Genomic DNA, 21,749 nt, shown 5'->3' on the forward strand with positions numbered 1-21,749 from the left:
CACTGCCAGGAGTGACCAGGAATAACGGCCACAAGCTGGCAGAGGGTAGATTTAAGCTAGATATCAGGAGGCGCTACTTCACGGTCAGGGCGGCTAGGGTCTGGAACCAACTTCCAGGAGAAGTGGTGCTGGCTCCTACCCTGGGGGTCTTTAAGAGGAGGCTAGATGTACACCTTGCTGGGGTCGTTTGACCCCAGTACTCTTTCCTGCCATGGCAGGGGGTTGGACTAGATGATCTACTCAGGTCCCTTCTGACTCTAGAAACTATGAAACTATGAAATTAATTGTATTCTGCATCTGGAATGGACTTTAAAGCTATTTTCCTTTTAAAGCCTAAAAGATGTGAAGAGAAAAATATACATAAGAAAAAGGTAGAAAATTTTTTGTGGGCTAAAATTGTTTCCTTCCCCAACATACCCAAATTTGTGATGGGAATTCATTCTCTCTCGTGTGTCGTATGTATGTACATGTGCGCACATATGTGTTCCATAGTCACAAGTGGGTAGGGGCTTGCTCCACCCAGGTGTTCCCCACCAGCCCAGGAGCAGACATAGGGAAGGGGAACACAGCTGTTGCCACCACCCCAACCTGATCCCAGCTCTTGCACAACCCAGCTGGAGCAGGACAAGAGCCCCCTTTGCTCCTAGGACAGTGCTGACAGTGAGGACACCAGCAGTGGCAGGCATAGGAAAGGGCAGAGAGGAGCCCGGAAAAGAAGAGAGGGGGAGAATTCTTACATTCTTTGGAACCTAAGTCCCTAACTGCTGCTCCTGTGGCATGGTCTGCCCACCCTCCTGTGCAGGGGAGGGGAGAAGGCTGAACTCCAGGGGTTGCAACCACCACTGCAGCACCGATCACTGCAACTGCACCCCCCTTCATAAAATCTTGGATCTATTTCTGGTAACAAGTTAATTTAAGTACAAGCACTTAGGAAAACCATGTTAGCCCATTTTCTATTTAATACTCTAAATTGGAGGCCTTTTTCATACCATTAGGTATGTGTGAAAACATTAAGAACATAAAGGTGCAAGCAACAACTTTAAAATGAGTTTAAAGAATGGACCTTCATGCTTCTATGTATGATGGTATCAAAGATAATGGACTCAGTATCCTAAATATCACTTCTGTGTATTGGCAAAGGCTACCAAAATGTCAAACCTTTTTTTTATTTTTTAACTGCTTTAATGGATCTTCTAAGGTTCCTTCCTCCATGTATGTTGTACTGCAACTAAGATCACAATTCAGGTTCCCATTTTGGAGAGCATAAGTATGGTTTCCATTGGACAACCTTCACAAGCCTGCAAAAAGGCCCCAGTTTAACTACATCCTTTATACTGCTCATGTATTTTTTCCTGTGGCTCCCAGTGCCTTAGTGTCAGTGATATAGCTGCAGAACATGTATAACTCATTGAAATATATTTTCAGCTCCCTGACCTTCTCTCTGGTGTTTAACAAGTGAGCCCTTTCAGATGTTTTTGTACCACACTGGAAATTGGTTAAGTTCAACACTAGTTGTACGTGGCAGGATCTTTGCTTTGTGTTTCAAAAAAATCAAATGTGAGGATGCCTTCCAACCACTTTTCACATGAAGAGATATTTGGAAACTTTTCAGTTGTGTTTTAATGTAGTAAGTTTATGAAGTTTAAAAATGTGAGAATATGAAAGCAAACTGAAAAAAGCAATGCAGGGTATCAGCATGTAAGAGATATTAGTCAGCCAGATTTGAGGAACATAAAAAATAAAATACTGGTAACTTATCCTCATTTTTCCCTGAAAACAGCAACATGCCTTGTTTGCTTGATGAAAATATACGTGCGAACATTTCGGACCACTTCTCCTTACAAAGCCAAGGACAGTTCAAGTTAACTGCTGATAGAATCTTACCCAGGAATGGATAAGGACTGAAACGGTACTGGGAGGGATACAAGGATAGTATAATAAAAGACATGGCATTCACTAATCAGGAGTGGTCTATGAAGCATTAAAAACAGGTCTTGCCACACTCCTGCGATTTACAAAGTCACCAAAAGAGGTCAAAAAGTATCCACTTTCATGCTGTGATAGTGGGAAAAGGCAAGCATTTCAACTGCAGTGTTTTTGATTTGTTGGTTAACTCAGGCACATGTACATACATGCAAACCTATGTATGTGTGCATATGTCTATTCAAGGAAGACATAACTGCAAGCAAATATTCTGATTATGTGCATTTTATTCCAAATTATAAATTATATACACGTTGATTACTGCCCTTGATGTTCTAGACATTCCCCTATGTTACCCAGCGTGTCACAAGGTTTGGACAACCACATACTGAAAGCTCCTTTCAACTGAAAAAGTGAATTCCTTAAGAATTTCCACTCCCCAGGAGTGGAGTCAAATTCTGATCTTAGATCTGCTTACCCAGTCTAAACGAAGAGTACTTCCATTAATGGCAATGGAGTTATACTAGCCCATGGCGAAAGAAATGCAAACATGCCTCCTTTTTGTCCTTCAGAGCATAAGCTTAAATAAGCCAGTATATTAAACCTGAAGCCAGCCTGTAAGATAAAACAGCTAAATTCCCAGCTTGCAAACCAGTACAATTTAAGATTCTAACACTTTCATGTAAGTGAGCAGATATTAAGAGCTTGCTCAAACTAGGATAGCAATATAGAAAAAAAAGTGTATTTTTAGTCAAGTTCATCTCCACTTACAACTATATACCAAACAAAAGATTATCATAAATTCTGATTAAGGCCATACATGGATGCACTCAAATTCTGCCAGCAATTTAACTGGAGCATGCACATATACATGCTATTTTATATTAATTTTTCCTGTCTGATGGATTTAACATTATACATCCACTTCTGCTTCCTTAAAAGTTTATTGTTAGTACTGAAAACCAATGAAAGGGAATGTATAAAAGATGTCCTCTCTCTCTTTGAATGATGTAGAATGGTCTTTCCCTTCAAATATTTGTTTTGGTTTCCAGAACCATCACTTTTGGCAATCAGTGACAGGTTCTTCAATCCAGTGGGCTCCTCGTTTCTCAGCCACAAGTTTGATGAAATGGCTATGATTAGCATACAGTTTGAGTTTTTCACTGATGTCAACCCATTTTACTTTCCCAGCATCATCACCTGCTTCCAGAGGCAAGTTATCCATTGTCTCACCTGATTGCAAAACAAAAGAATTAAACACACACTACTTTATCTTCTTCCTCACTACCTTCTCACTATCTTCCATGCTGTAACTTCCTGCTGAGTATTCCTGACCATGTCAGTCTCACTCCAATTACTGCTACTAGAATTAATATCAACCAGATTTTTGATCACTACAGTTGCCTGGTATGTATACATGTATTATATATGTCTAACTGAACAATGAGTAGATAGCTATAAATCTGGCAACACCATTCTTGTGATATTGGAAGTGCCATGGCTAGCTAGTAAATTACACTGATTATAAGTGCATTCTTGCTACCATAATACATTTTAGCTTTCATTCAGTACTCTCTGTGATTACTGCAAGTTTTATTTCATATACCTAATGTCTGGGTGTTTCCTCTTTCATGCCACTTCCCAGGAAGTGAGTCAGATTCTGATTTCATATCTTCTTATCAAGCAGAGATGAAGAATAGTTCCACCAATGACAGTGGAGTTACACCAGTTAAGGGAGAGAACAGACAGATCTTTTATTTGTCCTTAACTGCTTTTTCCTTTTGAAGTGGTGTTTCTAGCTGCTATGGTCTCAAAGCAACCTTTGGAAAGACGTCCCTTAGGCAATTAACACATTAAGGTCTGTCGAAACTGGCTGCATGTCTGAACTACCTTCTGTAGCAGCTCTGAGGAAGTGTCTGTCCTGTTTTTGGCAGCATTCCTGAGAGCACTGCCAAGAAGCACCTGCCCTCCCACCCCCTCTACACCTTCCTGCTCTACATGTGCTTTATTTCCAGGTTTGGCAGTGAAGCAGGCTGGTGGTATGTCCCACTGCCACTCTTTAGCCATTTTGTCTCCAGTATGCTTGAGAGCTGGAGAGGGGAGAACCTCTGGGACAGCTTCACTGCCTCATTCCACCTATGGACTGGGTGAGGTGCGCTTCTCTGCAGCACTATCAGGAAAGCAGTTCAGACACATAGGCAGTTCCAGCAGACCTTCACATGTTAGTTGTCTAAGGGACATCTTTCCAAAGGTTGCTTTGAGACCATGTCAGCTAAAAACATGACTTTAAAAAGAAAAAGTAGTTAAAGACAAATAAAAATCTGAGTTTCCCACCTCTCTAGCCCTGCCCTTCCCCACCCTCCCCCAACTAGTATAACTCCATTGACAGTGTTGGCCTTCAACATGTTAGCACTGACTTCTGTCAGTGGTACCTACAGAAACAAATTTGAGATCATACTTCAAAGCTATTGAATCCTCTCAGATTTATTTCTGTAAGTGCTAAATCAGAAGTCAGTGATAACACGCTGGATGCCAACACTGTTAATTATTACATGACCCAGAGTGCATTCCCATCACAATCTATTCACAACAGAAATGAAAGGTCAAAGGACCATTTCAGACAAGGCATCTAAAAATACCAGAGACCCAATCTGGTTCTATGATTAATTATATATAGACTATCTTTAGAGGTCATGGCCAAAAGCAATGTGTCTGTTGCACCAAGAATTTCTACTGACAAGTTACTAGTCAGACAAATTTAAATCCTTTCTTTCAATGCTCAGGATAGTATAGAAACATAACAACATTTTCCAATGTCTTTTCCAATAGGTATTTCAACAATGCATCTACTCTTCTGAAGGACTTTTTTTTTTCTTATTTAGCAGACAATATAAACATTCAAAGAGTTATTGGAAATGGCCAAGCTGGAATAAAACAAGTACTGGGTGGCATAGCTGAACTTCTTGGGAGGATAAGAAAAAAAAGACACCCTAATCCCCCATCCCTGCAAACACACTACATTTTGTTTTGTTCCTTAGATGTGCAACTAATTTTCACGCCTCAAGAAATGCAGAAATGTGCATCTCAGGCCCTGCAGCTCTCTCCTCCCCAACAGCATATTGAAAGGAATAATTCCTAAGGCAATGCTGATACACACCAGATTCATCATGACAGTTTACAGCTTCTGTCTCCAACCAGGCATTATCTGTGTTACGAGGATCATCCACATATCCCTTATAAACCTAAGAAACCAAAATAAAATAATCTGAATACCACAACAGAGTTAGATGACACAGAACCATAGAAATTTCCACCATGGTAAAGAATGTTTTTAATTTAAACCTGCTTGTGCTGTTGTGCATGCACCCTCAAAAGCTTCTCTAGTTTCACAGCTCACAATCTGATCACCAGTGGACACCACACATTTTCAGCCACTCTTCTCATGTAGCTGGAAAAAATGTTTAACATTCCTAAATCAGAACCATACTGTTTTTTTCAACCAAATATGACCATCCTCTCTCTCTCACTATACATCTTACATGAGGGCAGCTGCCTATCAGCATCCACACACCTCACAGAATTTGAAGGAAAACAGTCTCAAAACTCTCCTTAGGCTAATGACTTAAAAAAGAAAAAACAAAACAAAACAAAAAGAAAAAAAAATTGAAAGTGATCGTACAACTGGTCAGCCAGGATTTCTGTCCATTACAGTGACCATTACAGCCTCATTTTTCCTTTTTTGACTGAATCCACCTAGTATCTCTTTTCCTCATAATTCCAGTGATGTTCCAGTTATGTCTCTTCTGCACTATGCTGTAGTCTGCAGAGATATACAAGTTGTCTAACTGGGACTGAATGGAGTTCAGCATGAGCTAATTTACCCTGCCAAGAGAGGGCAAAATATCCAGCACACAAGTTCAAGACAGCTTCTGGTACCAGGAGTAAAATCTTTAAATGCAAGCACATGTAACCCTGTATTAAGATGCTGTCTGCCCTGTGGAACCTTAGGCTATAGACAAACATAACTATTCACCAGGGGTGCGCTGTATTCGATTCGGATTCGGATTCAACCTGATTCAGGGGACAGGGATTCGATTTGCTGATTCGGATCACTGTCCCAATTCAATTTGGCCGAATCTGAATCTGAAGATTCGATCTGGATTCAGAGAATCAGCGATTCAGCCATAGACACAACTTAAAATGTTTTTTCTACATACCTCAAAGTACCAGGCATGGCTTGTGAATGCTAAGATGGTGGAGTGGATGGAGCATCCCGCAGGAATGTGGGGGCACCCCCCCTTGCACATGCTTGGTGGAGGACCAGGAAGTGGACCGGAAGTACGATTGGCCATGGGGGAACCCCAGGTGCTCCCCTAGACCCAGGAGGCACCAGTCACCGAGCGGGTCTGCTGCTGAGCGTGCACAGGACCCTCCCGTGCTTCTGTGGGACGCTCCATTCACTCCTCCATCTTAGTGTTCACGAACTGTGTCTGGTACCTTGAGGTATATAGAAAAAACATTTTAAGTTGTGTCTACGGCTGAATCGCTGATTCTCTGAATCTGAATCGAAGTGCAGTCAGTCGTAGCTTTTTTGGTAATTCGGAATCGGATCTGCATCCTTGCTGAAAAAAATGTAAATGATTAAATGAACAAGAGTGAGAAGAACTGAGAAGAATGACTATTCAAAAATCATTTTTGTTTCAGGATGCCATTTAAGCATAAGAGATTTTGACTATCTGCAACAACTTCATAGTCACTGGTTGGTACTTTTAGCAGCAATGTTACAACTAAACATATTTCAGACAACAAAGTATCAGTAGAAACAAAAGATTTCAATCATCCAGTAAAACCACCACCATGGTGGGTTTATAACAAGGACCAGCAAATAAGACACCACAGATGAAAAGGTTGCTGGGTTCATTTATGCCACAAATTCTCCTTTTCACATTGTTAACAATAAACACTTCATTGACATGGTTGAGTCCTTACGACCAAGCTGCACTCCACCTGGTAGAGCGGACATTGGTGGAAGGTTGCTAGATACGGTGTATTAGAAGGAACTTGGACAGTGTGCAAGAAATACCCAGGGGAAATTTGCCAGTTTGAGCCTTGATGAGTGGAGCGATGTACACAATAATCCAGTAATATGTGCCTGTGTGACAACAGAAGATGGGGTTGCATCTCTTTCAGAAACAAAAGGTACATCGGGAAATGCCCACAGCAGAATATTTAAAACAAGTGGCAGTGAAAGCTGTACTAAACCATGAACAAAAATTCAACTGTCACATGCGCAGTATTGTCACAGACAATGCTGCAAACATGGCAAAGATGAGAAGATATGTAGAAGAAGAAACAGAAGGATGCTCCTTAATAACATATGGTTGCAGTGCCCATTTAATGCATCTTTTAGCCAAAGACTTAAATACTTCTCCAGGAATAAAAAAAAAAAAATGTTGTTGAAGTTGCAAAACACTTCCGTAACAGTCATTTTGCTTCAGCTTCACTAAAGACAGCAGGAGGATCCAAACCAATTCTCCCTCAAGATGTTTGATGGAATTTTGCGGTTGATTGTTTTGAACAATTTATTAATAACTGGCCTGTTCGCATAAAAATTTGTGAAGAAAACCATGATAAAATAAATGGAAGCATCTCATCCAAAGTATCTAGCATTGGACTAAAGAGGACTGTAGAGGATATACTCAGTATACTGAAGCCTATATCCATAGCCTTAAACAAACTTCAGAGACATTGTTGCCGCTTTGCTGATGCTGTCAAAATTTGGAAGGTGCTTCAAGAGACATTGAAGAAAGAAATACCTAACCAGAAAGTTAAACTGCAGGCAGTAAAGAAGTGAATGGATCAGGCACTAACTCCACCTCATTTTCTTGTGAACACTCTCAACCCCAGATATAAAGGCCTAACTTCTGAAGAAGATAATGCTGCCATGGCATGGGCATCTCAAAAATCACTCCTCAGTTATATCAGTCATAATAAGTTTCAGGGCTAGAGGGGAACCATTTAAACAGTACATATTTACTGATGATGTTTTGAACAAAGTCACTCCCCCGAATCACCTTGATTTAAATCAATCCACCCTAGAGAATGCCTGCTCACCAGGGCACCCAAGGAAAAACAAGGTCCAATAGCCACAAACTCCTGGAAGACTGTTTTAGGCTGGACATAAGGAAAAACTTCTTTACTGCCTGGAACAGATGCCCCCCAGAGGTGGTGCAAGCACCTATTCTGGACATTTACAAGAAACACTTGAATGCCTATCTTGCTGGGATCATTGGACCCCAACTGACTTCCTGCCCCTTAGGCAGAGGGCTGGACCCCATGATCTTGCAAGGTCCCTTCCAGCCCTAATGTCTATGAAATCTATGAAACCAGAATATTTTCTAGGAATCCTAACTTTAAGGCTCTGCAGAAAACTCTGCAGAACTTCTGTTTGCCCAAAAGGAAAAATTTCTCTAAAAGCATTTATGTTAGCCAAGCAAGCAACTGATCAGGCAGAGGCAGAAAATGTCCTTTACAGAGTGTCCCTCCCAAGTAAACAAGGCTTTGCCCTGCTCATGATTCCATACTCAAGAAAAGATTCGACTGACCAGTTCCAAAACAAAGTTTTGTGCTAGGTAAGCCTGCTTTAAAATTCAGGATTGTCTTCAACTGCAAGGATTTCTTAGGCTGATATCCTTTATTGGAACAACTATGCAGCTGGGATAAAATGAGACAAACTTTCAGATGCAAGGCATTCTTCCTCAGGCCCTCTCGCATTCAAAAGCTTGTCTATCCTAATTACATAATTGGTCCAACAATGGACAATTTCTAGATTGTCACAGCTACAACTTCATTCTTACATTACCTTTAACTGCAAGGATATTTCTCAGAAACGAAGGATAAGCAGAACCTACTGCTATAACAGAACAATTTAGACTTGTAGAAAAAAAAAAACACAAGCGTTTTGTGTTAATTCAGTCTCCTGTGAATTCCACTGAGCTTTCAGTAAAGACTTTAAAGCTCACAACACTATCACAAAAGGGGAAAGGCTTACCACCAAGTGTTCCTGGTTGAAGAGTTTGTCTAATTGTTTCTCCAGCTCTTTTATTTCTGCAGCAGATTTCTGCAAAGAGTTCAATGCCTCCTCACTGAATTCTCGTTTCAGTGTGGCACTAATCTTCTCTCCTGGATCCACCATACCCTTAAAAAAAAATCCAATACTGATATCTCTCTTATATTCTTTCTGCTCTTGATATTTTTCTGATCTTTATTTTGTACATCTTATTATTCCAAGTTAGACGGTATAGATACTTGAGGAATGTACAATACATTTGTAGAACATCAATGATGCAGTACTCCAACATAAACAAGAAAGAAGCACAATATCTCTAAACAAACAAAGCAAAAAATATTGGGTGCCTATACATGAGCACGGAGACTGCTCCAATGAGCTGTAATCACAGAGCATCAAAGCAGACTTGATTAATTGAATCTGTTGAAGTGTGGTAATTACTCTCAGAGCTGCTTTAATTAAAGTGCTGCCCCCTTGAGCACATGTAAAAGTGACCATTATGTTTAACTAGAATTAATCATGTCCAACAATAGCAGAGGATATAAAATGGTGGACTTCTTTGGTAAAACTGATGTTTCTCAAGGCATTCCCATCTGCTTTGCAAGATATAGTCATTTTATACACATACTAAGTGTACATAATGCATATTTATGAGTAAGTGTAACAAATCTACACCGCCTTATATTTTCATGATATTACTTAGGTCTATTTGGTGCTTTGGTTCTTACCCCTGGGATGGCCCATTCCCCACAGTCTTTCCTCTTGATTCCTACAAACTGTAAAATGTTCTTGCCAGAGACTGGATGAGCTATTTTGCTACTGCTCTTATCTCTTTTCCACCTGCAGGAATGACAAACAGGAAAAATTATTTTCCACTCCTTAGAATTAATCAAGGCTATGTAGTGATTTGACAAGACTCCTGCATCAGCTGCTGCAAAATAGAAAGTCAGTTAAGATTTCATCCATAACAAGTAAACTCTGTATGCCTTACTTTCCAGATGCCCAGTTTTAGACTGCCCAGTTTTAGACTGCAGAGGCCAAGCATCAAGAATTCACAGCTGTGCCTGAAACAGTGATCAGGAGGAATGAGCACAAGATCCAAAGTGGGGAGGACCCAAGTTCATATACTGCCTCATCCACTAATTCAGTGTGGAGCCTTTGATATATCACTATAGCAGGGGTGGGACACCTTTCTGTCCCACTATGTGCCTCCATAGCAGGTGTGCCACAAGCTAAGCCCCACCACCTCCCCAAGGGCTGCTCTACTCACCACGCAATCTGCTGCTCTGACATGTGCCAAACATGGCAGCTGTCTGTGCCATTTCAGGTGGCCATCCTTCTTTTACGGCTATGATTACAGCTTATGCAAAGCAAGCTGGGGTAGTGTTAGCATCTACCCACAGCAGCACTAAATCCAGCAGACTATGGGCCCCTCTACACATGCAGGCAAAGGTGTGATGGGATCTAATGCTTGAGCTGCACATGCATGGCAGGAAGCGTAACTGTGGGATTGTGCATTAGACCCCACTGTTCCATACCACCTGTGCAGCGGGAGTGCAATCCCAGCTACCCCTTCACCAGCCAAAGGCAGCTGGGAGCCCCCTGCCAGCTGACACCCATCTCAGGCTTCCTGGCAAGTCAGAGACCACATCTGCTACCATCTCCCAAGTAAGGGATGCCCTAGTCACCCCCATGGCTGGGACCTCCCAGGCTCAGGGGTGCACATGGGCCCCCTTGCTGGGAGCTATGATCAGCTAATGAGACTCCCAGCCATGGGGCCCCTGGCCACATGGTCAGTTAATGATGTGATGGGAAGCAACTACAAAAGTTATTACTCATATTCTGCGTAATAACTTTGTAGTTATTCCTCTTTTTATCATGCCATTAATTGACTGAATGCATCAGGTGACCACTTAACGCATGATTAACTGGTTAATCACACCTTAAATGTCATGTGTAAATGGGGCCTCCAAGCCTACCCAAAAAGCAAGTAGCTCTGCATTACTGTTGCTAAATTTGCTAGCAGCACCTCAGCTAGTTAAAATGAAGTTAGGCATGCTTAAACAAGATGCAGCTAATGCAATGCAGATCTTATCTTATATTTTTGTATAGTTTCCTCATCTATAAAATCCAGATAATATGCTCTCTTCCCTCCATGGGGAGCTGGGGAACAAATTCTTAAAGGTCTATAGTGTATTGAGAGAATATAGCAACAAGCACCACAGATACAGAGGCCCAGAAACTCGCACAGAAATTAGAATTTTGTATTCAGAACAGACACTAGATGTGTGATAAATAAACCACTTATGAAATAACAAAAAAGTGCTGCGAGCCTGTAAAAGGGTGGCCTCCTTGTCAGGTCTCCATTGGCCGCCCTGCTCCTGAGGTAACAGCCCACTTCGCTCACCTGCCACGCCTTGATGGAAAAATATGAGAATTATTACTAAGGCGGGAAGCTACCCATTACTTGCCCTGCTGACAAAAGCCTAATACCAGCTCCAACCTCCCCCCCCATTGGCTCCCATGCCTCACAGATGTTACTTCTCCGGCCTACGGCCAAACCAAACCAAACCGGGTACACAGTTGTAGCTCTCTTCTACAGCCCCAGAGGGCCACTCACATGCTACCCCTCTCTCACCAGGGTCCCACTAACTCTGCTGGCTCTCACTCAGCCTTTTTCATACTGCCCTCTCTCTCAGGGCGACACACATCCCACCTGGCCTCACCCAGCTTTGGGCTTAGCTCTCCTTGCCTCAGCCAGCCCCAGCGCAGTCTGTTGGGTGTCTCCCACTACCCTCACCTGAGCATTGACTGAGCGATTCTATGACTGTAGGCCTATTTCGCTCCTAGCCCCTTACTGGGCCACTATGCCCCCACTTGGCCTCCTCACTCACCCACACTCACAGGGCCACTCTGTTCATTGCCCCTCTCTCTCAGGGTTTCACTACTTGTTGCCCCTCTCTCTTAAGGTCTCACTCACACCCCAAGGCTTTTCTTGCTGCCTGGGTGCGGCCCCAGGTCCCTCCTCTGGCCTGAGCTCTGCCTTAGGGCTCCTTAACAAGCCCTGGGCTCCCTCTGATTGTTACAGCACTACCAGGGATGTGGGGCTGGGCTTTTAAAGCACCCCAACCCACCTTTCACCAGGGAGGTAACTGGCCTGGCAGTTCCTGGAGACTCCCATGCCACTAGGAGCACCACCATACCACCCTTCCTCAGCAGGGTGCAGTTTTACATCTTACCCAGGACAAAGGGTCACCTCCTCCCCATAGCCCCTGTCCTTAACTCCTGATTATAGCCATAGCACCCTCTCAGCCTGATGTTACATCCTTCTTTCCATCAGCAAACTACAACCCAGCTTATATTCCTGGATACAAAATGGCTGCCCTCATCAGGTACCTGACTACTGCTTGTTTTCTGCCCTTAAAGTGGCAGGCACCAAAGATGCCCTGCCAGAGAGCCCTTCTTATCCTTTAAAAGGAATAAGACTGTAGTTCTCTGGGGCAAGTGGGGAAGGGCATGAAAGCATGTTACTAAAACTGCATCATAATGCACAAAAAGCCTTACTTGTAGGATTTCCTAACTTCTGACTGTGCTACATAAACTATTTTAATGGAGTTTTATATGCCACATGTCAATTGTTTCTTTGACATGTACAGCAAAACATAGACTTGCAAGAGAACTTACTTAGATAAGATCAAGGACAGCATTTAAAACCATGCAATGGAGAAAATCATCTCTTGATATGCCTGCTGCACAGTCCTTAATGAACGGAAATCTCAAAACTGACAATTTTTATTGTAAAAATAACTGGTGATTTTGCAGTGCAATAGTTTGACTATTGAAATATATGGTGTTCTGCAACACCATTGTGCAGAACAAAAAAATTCCATTTTTATTTTGAATATTTTCCTGCAGGATTTGACTTCACTAATTATCCTCATCTTCATCAATTCATGGTTTTTTGTTTTGTTTTTTTTAAGCAGTTGCCTTTAAGCAACAGCCTGCCCTGGTTAAGGAAGTAAAATAGAAAGAGAGGAAGATATTTCATTAAATGGATTGCATACAAGTAAAATCCATGTGGCAAATATACATATCAAGATATATTCACAATGTTCCATGTACAAATACCAGACGTGCATACATGCTACAATTTCTCTATTTTCCTACTGCACCTGTGACACCATCCACTGGTCATTTGTTCCTTACCGGGTTATAATAGGATCTGCAGCATGATTTGGTCCCCAGCGCCCTAACAGCCCTCGCCCTACCAGTCCAGTCCTGCCTACTGGGTTTCTGAAAGAGAAGGTGTTGTAACATTAAATAATCAAACTCTCATGTACCAATAGTCTGAGAAGTTGTCTTCACTCAGATAAGAATCTGCAAAAAGAAAGAAGAGTATATTTATAGAGCATGTGTTGACATGTTGCATCTCAGGCACATAGACTAGGTTTAGGCAATCAAAAATTGCATGATGTACATCTAAACATTCTAACTTATCTCAACAGCTGTCAGTACTGTGACATTAGCAGTCCTGAAATGGACCAAGTCCTACCAATTTCAAGATTATTATAAGAAGCAAAGCACCTTAACTAAAGAATAATAAACCTTAGTGAGATGCAAGCAGCACTAATAAGCAGCAACAGGCTGTTCCCACATGAATAAGCTGGCACACTTAAATCGGCTTTGCAGTATCTTACATTTTGAAATCAATGGTTAGAGCTACCCACATAATTTAAATGGATGCCTATCTTACCCTCAGGCATATAAAGTATGATAAGAGCAACTTAATGAGGAGGAAAGATGGAAGAAATAAGGTTGAAGTGTGGGTAGAACTGTTATTAAATATTTCATTATGAAATAAGACTACATGGTGATTTTGAAATTGAAAAAACAGTAAGAGTAACTCCACAGTTGTTTGCTTTGCACAATCCTATAGTTGCCTTTTAACCACATGTTGTGGGCTTGTGGAACTTTAGATGGCCACCCTTTGGTGTTTTGTTAGGTTTGCTTTCTAAAACCTACAACAAAAAATGAAATGGCATTTGAGAGGCAATATAATCAAACCTTCAGGTCACACATTAGGCCTCCTGAGGGCTCTAACTTACTCTTAACCCGAAGGAAAGGATGAAGGGCAATGGGATGGGGTCATATAGCTGTACCACCTAAGAGGCAATCTAGGAAAGAAATGGTGACAGAGTTGCTGGATCAGTTCTACACACCAGTTTAAGGACAGAATCAAAAGAACATAGTCCACTCCTTGTTCTCTTGTGTTGGGTGAGGTAGCACCCCCCCCGCCATCTTTCCTCCCAATATGGGTTGTCTAATTGGATGGTTTGCATAAGAATTACTTGGCACCTTACATGAAAAAACTCAAGCATCCTACAATCTTGGCCTCAGCTTGCTAGTTAATTATCTCACAACTTGAAATACAGTACAGGAGGTCTAGTATAAATATTAACTTGAAGCACAAACAAGTTCTGATACCAAGGTCCATATTCACTTTGCTCCAGGGAAGTACAAAGTATATCACCATTTGAAATAAAAGCCACTGTGTCTGAAGTAAAAGAAATATGCATCCAGAGATGGGAGTATCTACAAGAGAGGGGGCAGGGAGAATATGAAGGCAACATTTCCTCAAAAGGCTGAAATGTGCTAAACCCGCACATCCTATAGCTGATGTGGTAATGCCACCCACCCACCCTTGGGTGATATTAGCTAGAGGCCTACCAGTTCCTTGGGCTGCTACAACCCTGTTGGCAGACTTTCTGGAGCCGAGTGTTTGCACAAATGGATGCACAAAGACAACGCATACTTCTAGTCTAGCATATAATACCTACTAAACCAGGTACAGATTGACATTAAGGAACCTCTAAAATATCGTCATCATAGAAAACAGCAAGGGAGAAAGGGACACCTACCTGGGCCGCCCATTTTCAACTTTATACAAGCCACTAAGACTCCTCCTCTCCACTTGTCCATCTTTCTCATTAAACTTGAGAGAAAAGTGTTTGTCACTGGTTTCAGAACAGAATGCAAATAACAAGTTAATAAACACATCACTCTTCATTACAAAGGTTGTAAATCAATCCAAAATGTCCACAACAGCAGCTGCCACACAAATGGTGCTTGGCTCACCAAATAGCACAGAACTGAATTTTAACCCCATTTTCCAACTGCAATTATAGCCATTAAAATATCAACAGCTGCTAATGGCAGATCTTCATGGTACTTAGAACTGGGGAGATACGGATTTAATTTTTACGTTTCTAATATATTCACTGTATGTTGCGTTTGCTTTCTGTTCAAATTTTTTTGTTTATAGTCAAAAGAATTCTGATCAAAATTTAATATTTCATATTTATTTTGACAAAGATAAAAAAATTCTGTGTTTCAAAATGTTTTAAAAGTATTTTGAGAAATTAGTATATGACAGAACACCGAGTTTTGAAACTGGAAATGGATACAATTTCTCACCGGTTGGCAACAATTTACCAAATTTCAAGCCTAAAAAGATTATTTACTGAGCACTTGTTTCATTTCAACAAATATTAATGCCACCTGTAGCTTTGAAACCCTCCCCTCAGAAGTCTGTAAAGGAGCGTACATATGCCCAACGATAAGTTGGGCATTGTTCAAAATGGTTTGTCAAATATTTGTAACTTCAAATTACTCATTCATTTTCTCTGAAACTTGGTTCACTCAGAAGATAACATGGACATCTGAAAATGGATCAGGACTTAAGAATCATAAACAATTAGCGAGAGAATTCACTATGATACTTCGGCTACTTTGCACTAGCATAGCTTAGTCAGTTCTCAAGAGCCTGAAGTAGAGGGTGCTGTACAATAATATAGTCACTAATAAATATGAAAGTATGTTAGTGCAGCAAAGTCATGAAATATGAAAGTTAAGACTAAGAAACTAAGTATAACCTTATTCTGCACTCCCCTGATACATTTGTGCATATATACAAAACCTAGGATAAACTGTACGGTAAGCTTAGACATGCTCACGTATCTAATGTTGTAGAAAAAGGCATATGGTTTTTTTTAATTCAATACAATCACATAATTAGAAAGGGCATCAGAGTGAAGCAGAGTTATAGCTGGGCATTCAGTCTTCTGCACTTCTTGACTGCAAAAGCTCAGCTCAGAACTGCATTTCTGCATTTTTGTTGCTTTGCAAATACAAGCAAATGAACATTCTCATAGATCAGGGGTGTTCAATCCCCGGCCCATGGGCCAGATCTGATCCACAGAGCTGTGACAAACAGCCAGCTGGGCTCCCCACAGGTCAGAAAAATCTGGCAGTAGGGCAGCGTTAATTGCCACTCCCCTATGGCCAAATTTCTGGACCCAGGGGGAGCCCAGTGGGCCAGATAGTGTGGCTCTGCACAGCACATCAGATATGCAGGGCTGGGGTGGCACAGAGGCACAATTTGGGTACTGATCCTGTGAGGAATCTGGTCCATAGACTGGCCCTGCACCACTGATCCCGCATGCCAGGCTGAAAGTTTGAGCACCACTGATGTACATTAGAAAAAACTCTGTCTTGATAGAGCCACAGCAAGGTTCTAAGCTCCACAATGTCTGAAAGCACAGACTGAGAGAACTGTGCCATTATATTTATCTCACTGTTTGAAGGGAGCTCTCCTCCTGCATCAGTAACCCTTTTTACTATCACAGAACTAAGTATATCACAGGACTAGCTACATCTGTAATTTCTAACTGTGCCAAGTACATCCATCCATTCATTCAAGACCACCAACACCTCTTCTAAAGCCACAAGCTCTCAAATTCTGTTGGATAGACACTGCTCACCTGATCTGAGGATCTGCCCACTTAGGTCCAGCCAAGATGGATGCTGCTGTGTACTCCACGGGGCTGTAATCCTTCCACTCAACTAACCAGCCCACTTTGTCACTGGGGACTTTGCTCCGCTCAACACTTGATCCTGGATAAGGAGAGGTGAGTGCTTTGCTGTGGTGGGACTTCTCCTTTGAGTCATAATAGCTTGACATATTGACAGAGTAAAGATGAAACCAATGTGCTGGATATACACTATTGGGGAAGGGGAAAAAAAAAAACCTAAATGTTACATGTCATGTGCACTTGTATGGTGCAGGGATAATGGGATGCTCTTCACTTCCATGCCTGTCTTCAGTGTGTTGCTATCAATTACTCAAGAGGGATAAAGTCTCTCTCTCAGTACGAAACCTTTTGAAATATATTCTGGTCCAGCTGGGTAGAGTGAGAGGTTTCCTTTTGAAATGCAAACACCAATTGTTTGGTATTGGTGCCTCTGATCAAATACGCATTAAGAATCGTGCCATAGTTGATAGATATGCACACCAGTGCCAAATGCAAACCATGCTTTCTCCAAGGTGTAAATAGCCATCATAGGTTGAAGGGAATTTTCCAACACTTGATTCAGCAATTCTCTTACTGCCTATCAAGTCATATTATAAAATACATTCACATCAAATAGCATGGTCCAGATGCACAAATATTATATGGGAGGCAAAGATCTTTATGGGTGATACCTTTTTCTGGACCAATTACATGGCTGGAATAAAATTAAACAAGCTTTGAAATGCAAGGCATTTCTTCAAATTGGAATGCCATGCATTTGGAAGCTTGTCTAACTTTATCCCAACCATACAGTTGCCTAATAAAAGATACCACCTACTGCAATCCCTGCCTCTTGTATAATTTCTGGACCATCACAGCTACATCACTCCAACATTAACAAAACAAAAATAATAAGACTTAAACACAGTCTAGCTGCAAATAGAAACTAAACACTAAGTTAATAAATCTGATTTGGGAAAATATCTATATATGATACATTGCAAACCTCCAAATCAACCCTGCTCTGGGCAAAACTGTGGCAATACATAAAGTTTTAATGAAGTTATTTAATTCAAAGTCTGAACATTCCACATAGAAAAAACTTAAAACATTGAGAAAAAGGTAAAGAATCAAGACCATATTTGTCAGAGAAACATATACATAATATCAACTGACCACTTATTTACCTGCATTTCAGTAAACCAGAGAAGTTCCCACCTCTGAATTTTCTATTCTATGACCTTAATTGTATAACAACTTCTCCAGGACTGTATTTTACAGGTATCACCATATTTGTATAGCTTAATTATCGATTTCTACATGTTACAACTCAGTAATATTTATCTAGGCCTGAAAGTTCAAGACACATGCATGAATTCTGCCCCTAGGAATTCCATAAACTAACTAATACAGCCAATTCAAGTCAGGCAGGAGACCCCATTTGTTTTAAGGGGTCTTTAATTACTCAACATTTCAAATAGCAAGTTGGAACACTTAAATATGTACAAAATATCCTCCTTCAGCAATCAATTGTGATCAAGGATGATTGTTTTCCACGACTGGCTTGTCTGTGGGTCCCAAGATGGTTAACGAGGCCAATCCAGGATCGACAGACTCTGTTGCAACTATGTTGCAGTGGGGTGGGTGGCTCTAGATTCTTGGTTTGGTCTGTGACATGCTGCTTCTACCACTCCCACTTTTCTGTCTCCTGTTGTTATCATAAGGTTTCAAAGTCCTGAGACCTTGCAGCAGACTCTTCCTCCACTTGGGGTGATCCTGGGCAATAGTCTCCCCTTCGTGCCAGCAGCTCCCTCCTTCTCCCCAGCCTCCTGCCCTCTCTCCCATCCCCCTCACCCCCTGGGCAAGCTGCAAAGCCAAACAGCAGTGGCCGTGAGGATGGCTGGCTCCCATTGGGGAGCCAGCATTTTATTTTCAGTAAATTTTTTTGTGCATTTCACAGACAATGCCCTCAGCTAACTAAATCAATCCCTGGAAGACAGAAACATCATCACAAGGAACGTACTGCTTACGTGAACTTTGTCAAAGAATGCCAGATGCCTTTAAGAGCAACTGAACTTTGGGACTCTGTTTCTGATTAGTTACCACATATGTCTATGACTTGGCAAAACGCTGCTTTACAATTCCAATGAATTCAGCAGACACAGAACATGTGATCTTAGTTTATGGACAAGTCTTAACAACACAGAGACACGGGACATCAACTGCAACTGCTGGCTGATGCTGCATGCTAGCGTTTAGCAGCTCAAATGTTTTTTATTAATGTTAGCATAAATTAGTACATTAGTAGTAATACTCAGAGTTATAATAATATGACAAACTACACAATATAATTACTTTTCAGAGAATTTGCTATTAAATTATATGGCATAAGCCTCTCCACCAATCAGTACCATGGGGCAGGGCCACTGAAACATATCCAGGAAATAGCTACAGTATTTGCTCTTTATGCCACAAACAACCCATGAAAACTGTTTAGTCTTACCGTGATTAGAGTAGATCCCTAGCTATAATCTATAAACGTACTATTAAAACACCTATTTAGAATGTCCTACATATAATATAGGTTTATCAATACAGAACCTCATACACAATGAAAGGCTGTGGTCTGAGTAAAACAATTCAACAAATGGAAAGAAATACATTATGTTCTTAGTTACACTTTCCTTGTACAGAAGTGGTGATATTCCAAGTGACATCATAGCTCAACCTAAAGTACAGTGCTACTTTTGCTTTGCTTTGTTCAAAATGACAGGTATAAAAAGATATCATGTTTACCTGTATTCAGCATAACAGAAGTCCTTATATTGCTTTTTTTAAAAGTAAAAAGTTAAGATTTGTTTAGGTTTTCACACTTCCATGGACAATAAAATATTTTGAGACATTTAAGATCTTGCTTGATTTCTCAGATGCATTTACAATCTTCCCATCTAACAAGATATTAGTCACTGAAGGGGAATGTTTAACTTAGTCATTTGCAACTAGTTTAGTACATCTAGATGATGCAGGATTTTGGATGATAACATTTGAAATACTTTGCTGCTTCTAGGCAAATTGTAACTGGATGACAAATTAATCCCAGATCCTGCCTAGCTTTACATATGGATAACCCCACTCTCATATTTAAGGACAAGCGTATATTTATAGGATCTAGTCCTCGGACCTCAAGCTGGTCTCCTTGTTGAGGATTAGGGAGTAGAAGGAAATGGCAAAGCTGTTTTACAGTTAAATACCTGTAGGCCACTTCTGTGAGTGGCTGGAGTAGCGGGTAGAGGAGGTGGCAACTAGAGGCTGGAAGACCAACCGCAGACAGACTGACAGTGAGAGACACCACGGTGATTGTCCGAGCCAGGCAGCACCTTGCCATCACATGCAGGAACTGCATCAAAAACTATGGGTCTCCAAGCCAGAAACATCTGATTGTAGATACTTCATCCCCTATAAGAAGTAACCATGTTCATTTATTCTATAGAATGGTTCATCAGAAAAATAAAGATACTTTTGCCAGTTTTAGAGGCATAACTCTACTGACTGCAGTGAAATCAAACCATCTTTTTGGTGTAATTTTAAAACTGTGCATATTAGATCTTGTGTTAAAATGAATGAAAAACCCTAGCAAGCAAAGAAAAGTGCCTCCTATATTGTTTTTCACACAGCAAAGTCTCCCTAAAAAACTCATGCTTGGGTTTATTCGATAACAATAAGCGGTAGTTAGGTAAACCTGTCACTGTTTTCATCTCATCAAAAGGCATCACAGGCCCAGCTCCTGGTCTGCACCAATTAATCATAGAAAATTAGGGTTGGAAGGGACCTCAGGAGGTCACATCTAGTCCAACCCCCTGCTCAAAGCAGGACCATTCCCAAACAGGTCATCCCAGCCAAAGCTTTGTCTAGCCAGGTCTTAAAAACCTCCAAAGATGGAGCTTCCACCACTTCTCTAGGTAACCTGTTCCAGGGTTTTACTACCCTCCTATTGAGAAAGCATTCATAACATCTAACCTAGACTTCCCTTGCTGCAACTTGAGACCATTGCTCTCCATGTTCTGTCACAGATTTAAACGACCACAACTTACACATGTATGCCCAGAAGGCTTTTGGCAGGATTTTCTGCCTGGCAGCACCATTTGCCCTGCTGTGGCGGGCTGAGGCTTGGCAAGAGCACAGAAGAGCTCGATCCTTTGGCCCCGTGAACCCTGGTGGGGGGACGTGTCCTTTAGGGGCCTTGCCACACATTCAAATGCAGGCCGGCTGGAAACCACCTCCAGCCCTGTTACACCAGCACTTCCTAACCTTGTCCTCAGCATGACTCCATTTATGGCCCCATTTCCTCAGCATGGCCCCTCACTCCCAACCCACAGCCCCCCAACCCATCTGTTAACATTGCAACCCCATTTGGGAACCACTGCATTCCACGTTTTCGTGCACCGACTCCGTAGCTGGTTGGCTTTTTCACCGAAGTGTCCTTTTCAGCCTGTGATCATTCCTGCAAATGCGGACGGTCCACGTGTATCGCGCAGTCGGTTTGGCAGCAAACGGCAGGATCGACCGGTTGACATTTATTACCAGCCAATGGTGCTTTATGCGTAACGTGTCACAGGGTCTCGAGCCTGCGCAGATAAACAAGCCGCCCCCGGCCCCACCCACTCGGCCGCGCCCAGCACTTGCCCCCAACACCAGGAGCTTGAAGTGGGCGCTTCCCCCACCAAGAGAGGGAAGATGACCCCTTCCCCGCCCCCCCGCGGGCGGCCGCTTACCACCCCGGGCCACCTCCCAACTCAGACCTCCCGCAGACACCAACGCTGCAGCACCCCGCCCCCCTCTGCGGGAGGCGGCTGGTGATAGGGCAACCGCCGTGTCAATCACTCCCCATCCACCACCCGATTGGGCCC

General features: G+C 41.9%; 1 protein-coding gene across 5 annotated transcripts; it reads right to left on the minus strand.

Annotated features, from left to right (window-relative positions):
* Positions 1-2,190: 2,190 nt before the first annotated feature.
* On the minus strand, positions 2,191-21,723 carry NUDT9 (nudix hydrolase 9). 5 transcript variants are annotated; one of them, XM_019526483.1, is made up of 9 exons: positions 21,615-21,720; positions 20,094-20,298; positions 16,813-17,052; positions 14,911-15,006; positions 13,199-13,285; positions 9,721-9,832; positions 8,975-9,121; positions 5,081-5,165; positions 2,191-3,156 (listed from the first exon to the last, which is right to left on the minus strand). In XM_019526483.1, the coding sequence occupies exons 2-9, from the start codon at positions 20,243-20,245 to the stop codon at positions 2,981-2,983; spliced, it is 1,095 nt and encodes a 364-aa protein (XP_019382028.1). In that variant the 5' UTR covers positions 20,246-20,298; positions 21,615-21,720; the 3' UTR covers positions 2,191-2,980. The 5 variants fall into 5 exon arrangements, with proteins under 5 accessions (XP_019382028.1, XP_019382027.1, XP_019382031.1 ...); XM_019526482.1 differs by lacking the exon at positions 21,615-21,720 and adding an exon at positions 21,232-21,553; XM_019526486.1 differs by lacking the exon at positions 20,094-20,298 and having other exon boundaries at positions 21,615-21,723.
* Positions 21,724-21,749: the final 26 nt, after the last annotated feature.

Source organism: Gavialis gangeticus, unplaced genomic scaffold, assembly GCF_001723915.1.
Source record: "Gavialis gangeticus isolate Ggan-Ray unplaced genomic scaffold, GavGan_comp1, whole genome shotgun sequence".
In the NCBI taxonomy this organism is placed as follows: Eukaryota; Metazoa; Chordata; order Crocodylia; family Gavialidae; genus Gavialis; species Gavialis gangeticus.